Source organism: Erpetoichthys calabaricus, chromosome 16 (genome assembly GCF_900747795.2).
Source record: "Erpetoichthys calabaricus chromosome 16, fErpCal1.3, whole genome shotgun sequence".
Lineage (NCBI taxonomy): Eukaryota > Metazoa > Chordata > Cladistia > Polypteriformes > Polypteridae > Erpetoichthys > Erpetoichthys calabaricus.
This window is the reverse complement of record NC_041409.2, coordinates 47,357,743-47,371,028: the sequence shown is the minus strand read 5'-3', so window position 1 is coordinate 47,371,028 and position 13,286 is coordinate 47,357,743. Positions and strand designations below refer to the sequence as shown.

General features: G+C 38.3%; 1 protein-coding gene across 1 annotated transcript in view; it reads left to right on the top strand.

The window, feature by feature from the left end:
- The first annotated feature begins 229 nt into the window (after nt 1-229).
- Nucleotides 230-13,286, top strand: part of LOC114666678 (butyrophilin subfamily 3 member A2-like) — a 71,159-nt gene continuing 58,102 nt past the window's right edge. Inside the window, exons 1-4 of the mRNA XM_028821626.2 lie at nt 230-381; nt 7,006-7,117; nt 12,089-12,436; nt 12,516-12,794. Coding sequence (XP_028677459.1) covers nt 7,042-7,117; nt 12,089-12,436; nt 12,516-12,794 — 703 coding nt within the window. The 5' untranslated portion in view covers nt 230-381; nt 7,006-7,041. The remainder of the gene's footprint in view (nt 382-7,005; nt 7,118-12,088; nt 12,437-12,515; nt 12,795-13,286) is intronic.

Genomic DNA, 13,286 nt, shown 5'->3' with positions numbered 1-13,286 from the left:
CACGGATATTAGACAGATTTCAATGTTTACTGCGTTTTGAAAGATACTTTTCATTTTTACATAAAATAAGGACATTTTAAGAACACAAGTTTGACAACATGCCAGATTATTTACAGTTGGCTTCGATGAATTTATAATTTTGGTTTCTGAGCTACGGAGTTTCAAGTTGGGATCTCGAACGTCGAACGTCAAGCTGATACATCGCGCCACCTTGCGACGAAATGAGGAGCACAGGTAATAAGAAATCAAAAGTAAAAGTGAAATCTCAGGGAACGAAAGGTGCGGCTGCTTTTATTTTTAAATCAAGAGCCATTCGCAAGCATTCTTACAATTTTCTTACCAGTTTACTCGGTTTTAAATGTGAAGACAAAACCAAGAGACGTAAGTAATGTGGTTCACTTTGCAAAATACGTGAGATAATTATGAAAGTAATTAAATACACTCGTGGAGAGAAGGTTTCGTGACTCGTTGAACAGGTGCATTCCGATAACCATTTTATGGAAGGTCACTTTCAGTCATTACAAGCCACCGAGTGGACGGACGCAGAACGGCGCGACTTGGCGATCAGTGTTTGCTCGGATTCTTCAGTATTTAGTCTGGAAATGCAGGAGCAAAAGCCTTAAACTGCAGTGTGAAAACAGCGCACTGACTGCTGGAAGCACTGCGGAATTACTGATGGACCGAGCTGCTTTGGTTATATGTAAGAAGATAATTGATTTTCAAGAACTGCACTAAAACCGACCGTCGCGATTCACTGTACTTGCTGACACTTCTTACTGTAAAATCACTGTCTGTCATCCCGCAGAGCTCAGTTCGTGCTGTAGGCCGGCTGGGATCTGTCCGGTCATCATTAACACAACAACAGAAAACGAAGCAAAAGTTAGCTTGACGTTCGTTTGACATCCGGACTTTGAGGCTTCATAACTCCGGGATGAAGATAGTAAAGTTATTAAAACCAACTATGGAAAAAAAATCAAATTTTCTCACAGTTTGTTTACAAGCGTTATTTTTTCCCAGAGATTTCCTTATTCTTGTAAATATAAAAAATAGCTCACAAAACGAAGTAAAAATCCGAAATGGGTGCAAAATACTCATAAAATCGGCACCAAATATATAAAATACTTGTGAATTTTGCTACAGTCTTTACATTTTTTGTGGACATTACTGATTAGTAAATTACTAATTTATATATACTATATTATATATATATAAAGCGTTTATTGTTTATTGTTTTTGTGAAAGTCCATACCTAATGTGCATTTTACCACTAATATTTTACAGTGGCCTGAAGTGCTATGCGCAAAAACAAATGAAAACATGCAAAAACAAATCAAAAAACACAAACACAAATCAGAAACTGCAAAAGCAAACTGAATACGCAAAAGCAAATGAGAAAACGCAAAAACAAAGTGGAAAATCAAAAACAAATCAGAAACCGCAAAAACAAATTGAATGCAAGTGGAGTGGTGGAAGCAAAAATGCTATAAGGTAAAAGAGATTTCTTATCTTTTGTAGGTATTGTTGTACTTTGGCAGAAATGATAACATTTGCATAACTTTAAGCACTCTCCGCCAGTGCAGTGTTTAAACATATTTCAGTATTTTAATTGGTAGTTAAGCAATAACTTAATGGCGACAGCACTCCGCATTGAAAAACGTTTGATACAGACCTTTTTAAAATTACGTTAGTACACACGCTACTGACATGTTATTTAACATGCGCAATGTAGTGTTTGTATGACAAGACGTATTAATTCTTCACGTCAACACTGTTGTAGTATGAGGCGTCAGCCTAGAATGTATTTTAAAACGACTCAGGGTGAGAGAGAAGGAAATGGAATCAGCCGCTTTACGCCAGATTGCTGGATGTGGCCCTAAACAATTACCGTTCACTTCTTCAGCTCGTACACGCCACCCGGATCCGTGTCACTTCGCTCGCCCAGGGTCAGAGGCCACCCATATCCCACACTTTACCCCGGTTCCGACCCAAGCCCTAGGTCCACATACAAGGCTCACCGGAGGCCAAGCATCACAACCGATGAGCTTTTAGCTGCCTGGAGAAGCGCGGTCTGCAACCCCTTGTACCCGTTACTCCCGCGACTGCTTTTACAGTCGGCTCTCCGGGTATTTCTGCTCCTGTGTACAGTGCACGTCCACTGGTGGAGCGTGTACCTCTCACATTCAGACCCGGGGCGCTATAGTGTTGTCATTTGTGGATGAAACAGAAAACTATTTTACTTTGTGGAGTCTCGCATAGCAGTTTGTTGCAAGAACACTTCTGATCATTTCAGTCCCAGATCCAGTGTGACGCAGGTAGAGGAGACTGGGGACGGTTGCAACACTTTTTGCATTCCCATCATTTACTCAGAGACTGTTTGGACTACACCAGCCAAATTTGTATACTATAAACTTACATCTGTCTGCTAATTACCCATAGTACTTGTAGTTAATTATATTTTACATATCCTGCACAATATTAATTTGAACTGAAGAAGTCAGATGTTGCAACCGTCCCCAACATTGGGGACGGTTGCAACACATATAAGGGACGGTTGCAACATGTTAAACATATATTAAATTTCAATAATTAACCTTTGCTTTTTCTCTGAACTTGCATAGTACTGTGTAAATCTACAATTATACAATAATATTAAAGTAGATTTTTATTCATATTGAAAGTTCTGTATTTTTATGTCACACGGGATTTTTTAAAAATGCATTTATTGTCCAAACATGGATCTGCTTTAAAACAAGTCAAAAAATATTGAATACAAAGTGAATTTAAAGTCACCCCAACAATTCTACTGGCTCTCAGGATAAATCTGCCAGTTACTAGAACAATTATAATATAATTCTTACTAATTAACAATATTTAAACATACATTTATTGTACAATATTGAGAATATCAAATACAACCCAAATAAAGTTGCACAGATATTCCTAAACAGTGGCTAATCACCACTCATATAAAGTACCCCACATCTATACTGACTAACAGTAGAAATCTGCCAGTTAGCAGAACAATTTTGGGAACTGGCTTCCAGTGAACCTTTCTACAAACAACAAGAACAAAATAATGCAACTCTTTTAGTTAGATTCACAGTTGTGGGTATGGAGTTACCAAGTGCATTGATTGTACAAGCTAGTGTGACAAGTGGGCCTCTTTCTGCTGAGGTAGCTGCACCAACTTGCCTGTCACCACATCTTGCCACAACCCTGTCGGGAGTTTGAACAGTTGTTATCCCAGTTTCATCCATGTTCCATATGTTTTGTGACTGAAACTTGTGTTTGTCCAAAACCTGGCTTAAATTGTTAAAAAAAATTGTAAACATTTGTTTCATTAAAACTGGTTGCCCTCGAAAGGCTTGTGGCTTGAGAACGTCTTATTGAGAGAGTTGGGTGCCGTTTTAAAAAACCATTAAACCAGTCAACACCAGCCATATAGGCCTCATTCCACTGTGAGGGAAAGTTGCACGTATAGTGAGAGGTGAGTTGAAAATGCAAGCCTACGAACCTGAAATAAAATGTTATAAAATGTAAATAGTTTTTATTATCTTTCACTTTTTACCAATATTACCCTAACCCTCTCACCCTCTTACTCTCTTTATACATTTCTGTTAATTTCTCTTACCTCTTTAGGACTTAACCCATAATCTAAGTCTGCTGCCCTTTGTAAATACTGTTTTAGACTCCTCTCTTGGTCTTCTGAGAAGACTCTTCTGATGGTCCAGTACACTGCACGTGGTAACTTATCTGATCCCTCACTTGCAAGCTTCTCTCTTTTCTTATGGAATCGAAATAAGGTGGTATGACAGATGGAAAAGTCCTTGGCGACTGCCCTGACTGTCCTGCCCTCATTCCTAATTACGTTTGAAGCTTGTTCCAGAATTTCGAGGGGAACCCCTCTGTTAGTAACTCTCTTCCTCATTCTTGGCATACTGGAAAAAACAGATTATTTCTATTTTTAGATCCATAAACTACAGTTAAGCTGTATAGCAGAATACTTCGGACTTAAACTGAAAAAAATGTGCTGATTCTGAACTAAAAATGTTAAAAAGTAATGATATGTAGTCTATTTCAATATGGCTGGTTGGCTTGGGGATGGTTGCAACAAGTTGTTGCAACCGTCCCTGACCTGCCAGCCATGACAGAACACCATGTGCTAGCTATTCAAAGAGTCAGGGAAACATGCTAACAATACTTTTTAAAAGTCAACACCACAATGATTTGAACTAGATATGTTTTGATTAATTAAAATAAAAGCTATGGACAGTAAGTCAAAAAAACAACTTGCAAAAAAAATTACTTTCATACCTTCAAAACAGTTATTTTTCAATAAATGCAGCAGCAGATGATGAAACTGTATAGTTTCTCTCTGGTGGAGAGAGGGCCTAACTGAGCATGTACAGTATGAGTATCATCACTCTAGCATGTTTCTAATTGGAGAAATAAGACTTGTTGCAACCGTCCCTTGTTGCAACCATCCCCAGTCTCCCCTACTTTGCACTGTACTTAGTTATATTTCACTTTCATCATTTGATATCATCCATCCATCCATTTTCCAACCCGCTGAATCCGAACACAGGGTCACGGGGGTCTGCTGGAGCCAATCCCAGCCAATACAGGGCACAAGGCAGGAAACAATCCTGGGCAGGGTGCCAACCCACCGCAGGACACACACAAACACACCCACACACCAAGCACACACTAGGGCCAATTTAGAATTGCCAATCCACCTAACCTGCATGTCTTTGGACTGTGGGAGGAAACCGGAGCGCCCGGAGGAAACCCACGCAGACACGGGGAGAACATGCAAACTCCACGCAGGGAGGACCCGGGAAGCGAACCCGGGTCCCCAGGTGTCCCAACTGCGTGGCAGCGGCGCTACCCACCGTGCATTCCTCATTTGATATCATTATATTTATAAAGTGAGTATAAAAAGAGACCATTCCTTTTGGTGTATGACACATTTATGTTAAATCCTGAGGTTGTTCATGTCTGTCTTCATATTTTACCATGGTCAGTCTTTGAAATGTTACCACAGATACCGGCAGAGCCAGGGATTAAACAGAAAAAATAAGCAAGGCGGCGGCACTATGTCAAGAATCAATTACTGGGTCTTAACGGGTGGTGTGGTGGAAACAGTGACGCCGAATGTCTACCGTCTATTAAGCTATTTTTTAATGACTGGACAGTAAACGTTTGCATACCTGCCGGAGATCAATTCAAAGTATTAGACACACAAGTTTGTCAGTCCACTGACTGTTAGAAAACCATAACGTAATGCTGAGTGTATGACGGCAAGTAAATATCCACCAGAGTGTTGCAGGACACACATAACCAACCAAAAGCAATCGTTTGCGACACGAGGGACAATTGATCTTTTTTAATGGGATTTGTTAGTTGGCTTATTTTAGACCAAACTATTATATCTGATACCAAGGCATCAAATTCGTTCTGCTGTGCTTGCAGTAAACAGTCGACTCTGCCAAAGCTTTGGCCGAGAGTGCTCGAAGTTATGCAAACATTATCTTTTCTGCTAAGGTATATAAAATACCTAAAAAAGATAAGAGATGTCTTTTACCTTTTAGCGTTCTCGCTTTCACCACACCTCATTGCAAAGCTGGGATTAAATCTTGACGAAGTTCAGTTTTCACCGTTTTTTCCGCCTCCATTTCGGTTATGCACTGCTCTTTTATTTTCGTGCTTCTCAATGTGTTTGAGCAGTCTTCATTTTGTTTTTGTGCTGCTCCATTTTCGTTAAGTGTTTCTCATTTGTTTTTGCGCATTGTGATTTGTTGTTAAGCATTCAATTTGCTTCTGCGCATTCAATTCATTTTTGCGTTTTCTGATTTGTTTGTGCGTTTCCTCATTTGTTTTTGCGCATTCACTTTGCTTTTGCGGTTTATGGTTTGTTTTTGCATGATTTAATTTGTTTTTGTGCATTGCACTTCTGGGCCACCGTAAATATTTTGCCTTTTTATTCAATCGAAGACCCTTAAAATGAAATGTAAAAGACCCCCGGATTACTGCAGTAAGTGTGCATTTCAAAATAAAAAAAAACCAAGTAAAAACTTTTAATTTAATTAATAATGGATTATTAATTTAATGATATCGCTGTTCTCGTTTCGGTGATGTGAAGTCTTAAAGCCCCAATGTCGAACGTCAAGCTCGGTCAATAGAAATGAAAAACATTCGCAAATCCATACAGCGCAGACAAAAGGGCCTTATGAGACACTAAATGATGGCCCGTAAAGCCCCTTTGTATATCTGAAAAACTTTTTACACAAATGACAAAACTTAGTTGAAAACTGAATTTTTAAATTGTTCATTTTATGTGGATTGCACAGTTACTTGTAAACATACGTAACGACTCCTACGCTATTGTATAAGGCAAAACATTTAATATTAATTTACAGCACTGCAGGCCTAAAAATTAACTGCTGCATGTTATATTGGAAAAGAAGAAAAAAATGCTCTCTAGAGTGTATAAAAAAAGTATATATCAGCTTCCACAACCAAATAAATTACGTGACATTTAAAAAAAAAAGTATTTTATTTTTTCCCAACTTTCCAAAGGTGAAAATGAACATGCTGCAACATATGCTCAACAAAATTTGGCATACTTCATGCAAATACAAGATAGTCATGTATAAAACGATTTTTTATTTTAAGTTAAATTAACTAAAATTAGATAATTACATCTGGCCTAAAGAAGAAGGGGACTGAGTTGCCTCGAAAGCTTGTATATTGTAATCTTTCTAGTTAGCCAATAAAAGCGGTCATTTTGCTTGACTTCTCACTAAAAATGACATCGCAAATCAAGTCACAATTGCCATATATGTCAGAAAAATCGCAATTAGATATTTTTCCAAATCTCTCAGCCCTAGCATGGTATATTATAAATTGGTCTCATATAGTGTATCTGAATTTTTGTGTTACACTAAAGCAACAGATTTGTATAATTTTGAGATACTATAATAATTTTTTACCATTTGTTTTTAGAAAAAATAGAATTCCCCAGAAAATCAAATCAGAAAGATGAAGACTTACATATCAGCTCGATTTTTCATGTTGATGGCTACTGTACAGCTGTGCAGAACAAAGACAGGTGAAAGTGAGTATAACCCCCTTTTATTTCTTATTAAATATATGTACTGTATATATTTTTAATAAACAGTGTACAGTGGGAAAAAACATTCTGTCTGACAAAATTTCAACACCGAACTATGCATTTTGCTAGTACTTTACTCTGTCTTTTTTTTATGGAGAAACTTGGTTCAAAAGAGAAATAGAAACCAGTGTTGGGCAAGCTAATGTAATTTTAAGGCATGATGGCTGATTTTTTAAAATTTGTTTTCAGCATAATGAGTGATAAAATAATTCTGGGCCCAGTGAAGATTTAAGTGTGCTTAAGTGTACTTTGTGTTTCATTTTAAATCCCAAAGATGTTTATGTGAAATGATTTGCCACTTTGACTGTACTCTGGTAGGCCGAGTGTGGCTGTGCCTTAAAGCTGACTGGTGTGGTACTGGTTCCTGCCTTGCACTTCATTCCCCTGGGATAGAATTAAGCTCATGTCATCCTAACTTCCATCCATCCATTATCCAACCCGCTGAATCCGAACACAGGGTCACAGGGGTCTGCTGGAGCCAATCCCAGCCAACACAGGGCACAAGGCAGGAACCAATCCTGGGCAGGGTGCCAACCCACCGCAGGACACACACAAACACACCCACACACCAAGCACACACTAGGGCCAATGTAGAATCGCCAATCCACCTAACCTGCATGTCTTTGGACTGTGGGAGGAAACCGGAGCCCCTGGAGGAAACCCACGCAGACACGGGGAGAACATGCAAACTCCACGCAGGGAGGACCTGGGAAGCGAACCCAGGTCTCCTAACTGCGAGGCAGCAGCGCTACCACTGCGCCACCGTGCCGCCCGTCATCCTAACTTGATAAACTTTAGGTGGGTTCAGTAATGAATGAATGGATTGATGGATTGTACTTTGGTGTCTTTGTTTTTAGAGAACATGTTGTTTCCAATTGAAAACGAAGACAATGTTAGTAAAGGAATTTGTCTGTCTGGGTGGTTTGCTAACACAGGACAGATGCAGTATGGCTGATGACGAAAGAAGAATTGAACTCACCTCAACAAGCTATGGAAATCAAAAATTATACCAATCAAAACAAAAGTCAAAATGTATGAAACTCTGGTAATTCCAGTTATGATGTATGGCTGCGAATGCTGTTGCCTGAGGAAAGAAAATGAACGCGGGATAGAAGTCGTAGAAATGAACTGGCTACAAAAAATTTTACGAGTAACCAGGCTACACAGAATACGCAATGAGATCATGCGAAACACACAGAAGCAGGAAGAAACATTAAACAACAACTTCTGTGGATTGGAGATGTTACCAGAATGAACAGAAGAAGGTTGCCACAAAGGGTTATGCACTGCCACATCACAGGGAAAAGAACAAGAGGAAGACAATGGAAAACAATGGAGGGATAACTTTAGGGAGGACCTCGAAATATGCAACCTTAATATTAGGCAGTGGATCTGGCCACAGAAAGAATGGAAGAGAAAGAAAGAAGAAGAATACTTAAATATTAAAGTTATCTTCCATTTTAAGAACTTTTTAATACATGTAGCTCTAGAACGCTTATTATGGAGATAAATATTTTCTTTGTACTGCTTTTCTAAGTAGCATATAAATGATGAACATTATTTTGAAGCTTTTCAAATGCTACCTCTGTAGCTAAACCTGCACATACAGGTGCTGGTCATAAAATTAGAATATCATGACACTACTGAATTTGGGACTTTCATTAGTTGTCAGTTATAATCATCAACATTAAGAAATAAACATTTGAAATACATCAGTCTGTGTGTAATGAATAAATCTAATATACAAGTTTCACTTTTTGAATGGAATTACTGAAATAAATCAACTTTGTCATGATATTCTAATTTTATAACCAGCACCTGTATAATACAGAAAACATTCTTTTCCAACAGAGGATCTCTTATTTTTAAGACATTTAATACAGTATATATAATTTGATCATATAATACTAGCTGTGTAAGCAATGCTGGAAAAAGCCCCGGGGTCCTAGAAACTATTGAAATCATCAGAAAAAAAATTGAAATGTAGAGATGTCAGGTAATTGAAAGGAACTACTCTGGGCATCTCTCTCCTAGGAGGATTTGTTTTGGCGATGTGCTTGCCTCGCTTGTGTATTAGCAGCGGGAGGAAAAGTAAAAGGGATACCTTTTTGCCGATGTTAGCGGCAAAGCGACTTTGTCTTTCTTCTGATGTTTCGTTTTGCTCACGTGCTGGCCTCACTTATGTTATTTGTGACTAAGCATGTTTCTGTTTCCTTGGAGGCAAAGCCCTTACCCAGACTCCACCTCTCACTTCCAGGCTGGACAGACAGACACACACACTTCCACGCTTAGACATTTATATATAAGATGTGACATGTTTACATCTAGTTTGCATTACTCCCACTGTTTTTTAAACTATTATGTGATGGTGTCTGTAACCATAATCACTAAAGAGATAAATGCACTTACTCTATTAATTTATCGCAACAATGCCAGTGAGAAACGATGTAGGAGTTGAAGTTTGATTTTTATTTGTTAATAGGGTGAAATGGGAAATTATTAGAAATTATTAGAAATCACATTTAACTTTGCATGCAGCTAGAGAAGAAAATTAATTTTAAATACTGATACAAAAATAAAATGGTTACAATTCCATAATTTAGTTGCAATATCCACTTTCATTACAGTATTTTCCACAGTAAAATAATATTGTAACATGCCTGGGTTTTTGAGCTCTTTATACATGTCTGCTGTTTTATCTGTGATGGTTGCACTAGTATAGCAAATGCTTAATTTAACAAAATAAGAGGGATGATTGTGGGTGGACGTGTGTGTGGCACTTTTTGCCACTACCCACCTGCCAAGTTGTTTTGCCTGCCTAAAGTAAAGTCATCTCTGATGGAGGATTACAGGAATGTTCGGGCAGAGGGGTCCTTTCATCGGACTGACTGGCATAGTGCTATCCCAACTTTGGAATGGAACTGGCGGAGGCAGCTTGATGGCCAAGGTCTCCAGAACTCTGAACAAATCCAAATCATATTATGTGATATCATCTGCTGTTAAATTCTGCTCCGTACTTATAATATTTTTATTTTACTATTATATTGTATTAAGGATCACTTGTGTTTTGTTCTGTGTATTGTATTGTATTGACCCCCTTCTTTTTGACACTCACTGCACGCCCAACCTACCTGGAAAGGGGTCTCTCTTTGAACTGCCTTTCCCAAGGTTTTTTCCCAACAAGGATTAGTTTTGGGAGTTTTTCCTTGTCTTCTTAGAGAGTCAAGGCAGGGGGGTTGTCAAGAGGCAGGGCCTGTTAAAGCCCATTGCAGCACTTCCTGTGTGATTTTGGGCTGTATAAAAATAAATTGTATTGTATTGTATTGTGGCGAGTGTTAGTAACCTATGAGATGTTAGCAAAGCTGACCTAAATTTAGCATTGTGGATGGCTTTATAATTCAGTGCAGTGCAAACAAAGTTAGAAGTTGCAAATATTCTAAAATGTGTGCCCCCATTGTATTGCTAAAATATACATGCACAACACTTAAATTCAGTTAGGCAGAACTCTGATTTGTACCTCTTTCCAAAGGGAACAATGCAAGACAACATACGTAGATGAATACAACATGGTGTGTGTTATCCCACTTCCATCATGAATCACACCTGGTGAATGATCCAGACATATATATTAAAAAAATCTTCAATATGACTGTATGAGAGTTGGAGATTACTCACTGCTTTTGTCTCTTAAATGTGTTTTTCACTAAAAATTGGGTCTAAGTGAAGCCAGCAGTGCACTGAAAGTTTGAAACAATGGTTACAAGTCATAAGTAACAATCAGACAATTCAAGTAAGTGAGATGCAGAATGTCTAACAAAAATGTTATAGATTAATCACCCTGATTAGTAGGTGGGTTCCTGCCATTATGGGGTGTTGGTCACAGGAAGATCAGATGACTTTATGCCATGTTGGGGGGATGAAGGGATTTAACATAAAGGTGTCATAAATGTACTGCTTAGATGTGAACTTGGCACCAAGATTGAACTGGGCAGTTTGTAGCTGCCATACCAGACTAGTCGGTGTGGGTTCTGCTGTGGCTTTGAAGAAGTTTAATCTTTTTCAGTGCATGTCACCTGTGCTGTCTGTGCTTCATTTCTTCTTTTTGTCAAGTTGCCATGTTGTCAATGCTGTTCCTACACTGACCACTGTCTTAATCATTTCTTTCCCAGCTGTCTCTCCATCAGTGCCAAATTATATTTATCACCCTCTTCTCTTTTGTCTCACTGACTTTACATTTCAAACATCTCATATTTTAAATATTAAATCTCATATATGTGTGGCCTATTTGAGAAGCTGTTTTTTTACATCTAGTAACTGAAACAATCAAGGTGTGTCTGTTGAGTTATTAGTGTTTCAATATATGTTTTTAAATGATTATTTTATGTAAAAAATAACAGAAGAATTGATTGTACCTACAGGACTGTATTCCTGTTTTTTATGTTTCTGCTGCATTTGAATCTCCCCATCTTATATATAAACGTCTACACGTGGAAGTGTGTGTCTGTTTGTCTGGCCCAGAAGTGAGTGGTGGAGTCGGGGTAAGGGCTCCACCTCCGAGGAAACAGAAAACTTGCTTAGCCACTAATAACACAAGCGAGGTCAGCACGTCAGCAAAACGAAACCTCAGAAGAAAGATAAAGTTGCCTAATCGTTAACATTGGCAAAACGGTATCCCTTTTACCTTTCCTCCTGCCGCTATGCACAAGTGATGCGAACACGTTGTCAAAACGAATCCTCCTAGGAGAGAGATGCCCAGAGTAGTTCCTTTCATTTACCTGACATGTCTACATTTCAGTTTTTTTCTGATCATTTCAATAGTTTCTAAGACCCTGGGCTTTTTACAGCATGGGCTTACACAGCTAGTTAGATTAATAAAGTTTGTCTAATCTAATTATGTGTTTTCTCCTGTTTTAGACAAGTTTTCATTGGTAGCTTCATCACCGTCTGTTTTTGGTTATGTTGGGAAGGATATTGTTCTGCCATGTGCTTTGTCAGCAAATATCAGTGCAGAGGGAATGGAGATCAGATGGCTGAAGAAAGAGAAGCAGAATTCAATAATTATATTTATATCACAGGAGAATAATGAAAATGAACTGAACAAACTTTACCAGGGAAGGACTGAGCTCCTCAGAGAAGGTGTGAGGAAGGGGAATTTGTCTCTCCTTCTAAAAAGTGTCAAAATCTCTGATCAAGGCAACTATACTTGCTCAGTTATTACCTCAGAATGGTTTTCGGATGCTTCCCTTACCTTGAACGTTATTGGTAAGTAAAATTCTGCATTCATTATTTCAGCTTGTAGAACAAATCACTAAGCTAATTTTGGGTCACCTTGTATTTGCAGCTACTGGCAGCACACCACTCATATCCTTGGATGGACACCAGGGTGCTGGAATTGGTGTTTCCTGCATATCTGTTGGATGGTTCCCTGTTCCTCAAGTAAAGTGGTTAGATGGTAAACATGAAGATATCTCTGTTCGTTCAAACACTAAATTCGTGTTGGACCAGAATGGACTGTACAGTGTCAACAGCGACCTTGAGGTTTCTCCAGAAGACAGTGATGGGATAATTTGTCGTGTCAGTGGAGTGCAAAGACAGTCCGAAACATTTATAGAAATCAGAGGTGAGTAAGAATAAAAGGTATTTTTATAATTTGTTACTTTGTAATTTGTGACAATTGTGTAATATACTGTGATAGAAAATTGAAATGTTTTGTAGAAAATAAATATAAGTGGAAAAAGAAATTACATTGGTGGAACAATGATTAGCATTGCTGCCTCTTGAATCCAGCATTAAGGGTTTATTCCCATAGCTGGTTGTTGTTTATAGTTTGAAAATTCTCTATGTACTTAAGCTTTTCCCCCACATCCTCAAAGAAGTACTGTCTATATTAGATGAATTTGTGATTCTGAGCTTGATCTTGTGTGTGTGTTCGTGGACTCTGCAATGGACAGGCACCGTGTCCAGGGCTTGTTCCTCTCTAGTGTTCCGTGCTGCTGCAATAGGGTCATGTTGTCTTTGTGTGACATACAGTACAAGATGCCATCAGTATGTATTAAAGTGAAAAAATAAAACAAAAATGTATATTTGTTATTATTATTTCTCTCTTTTTTAA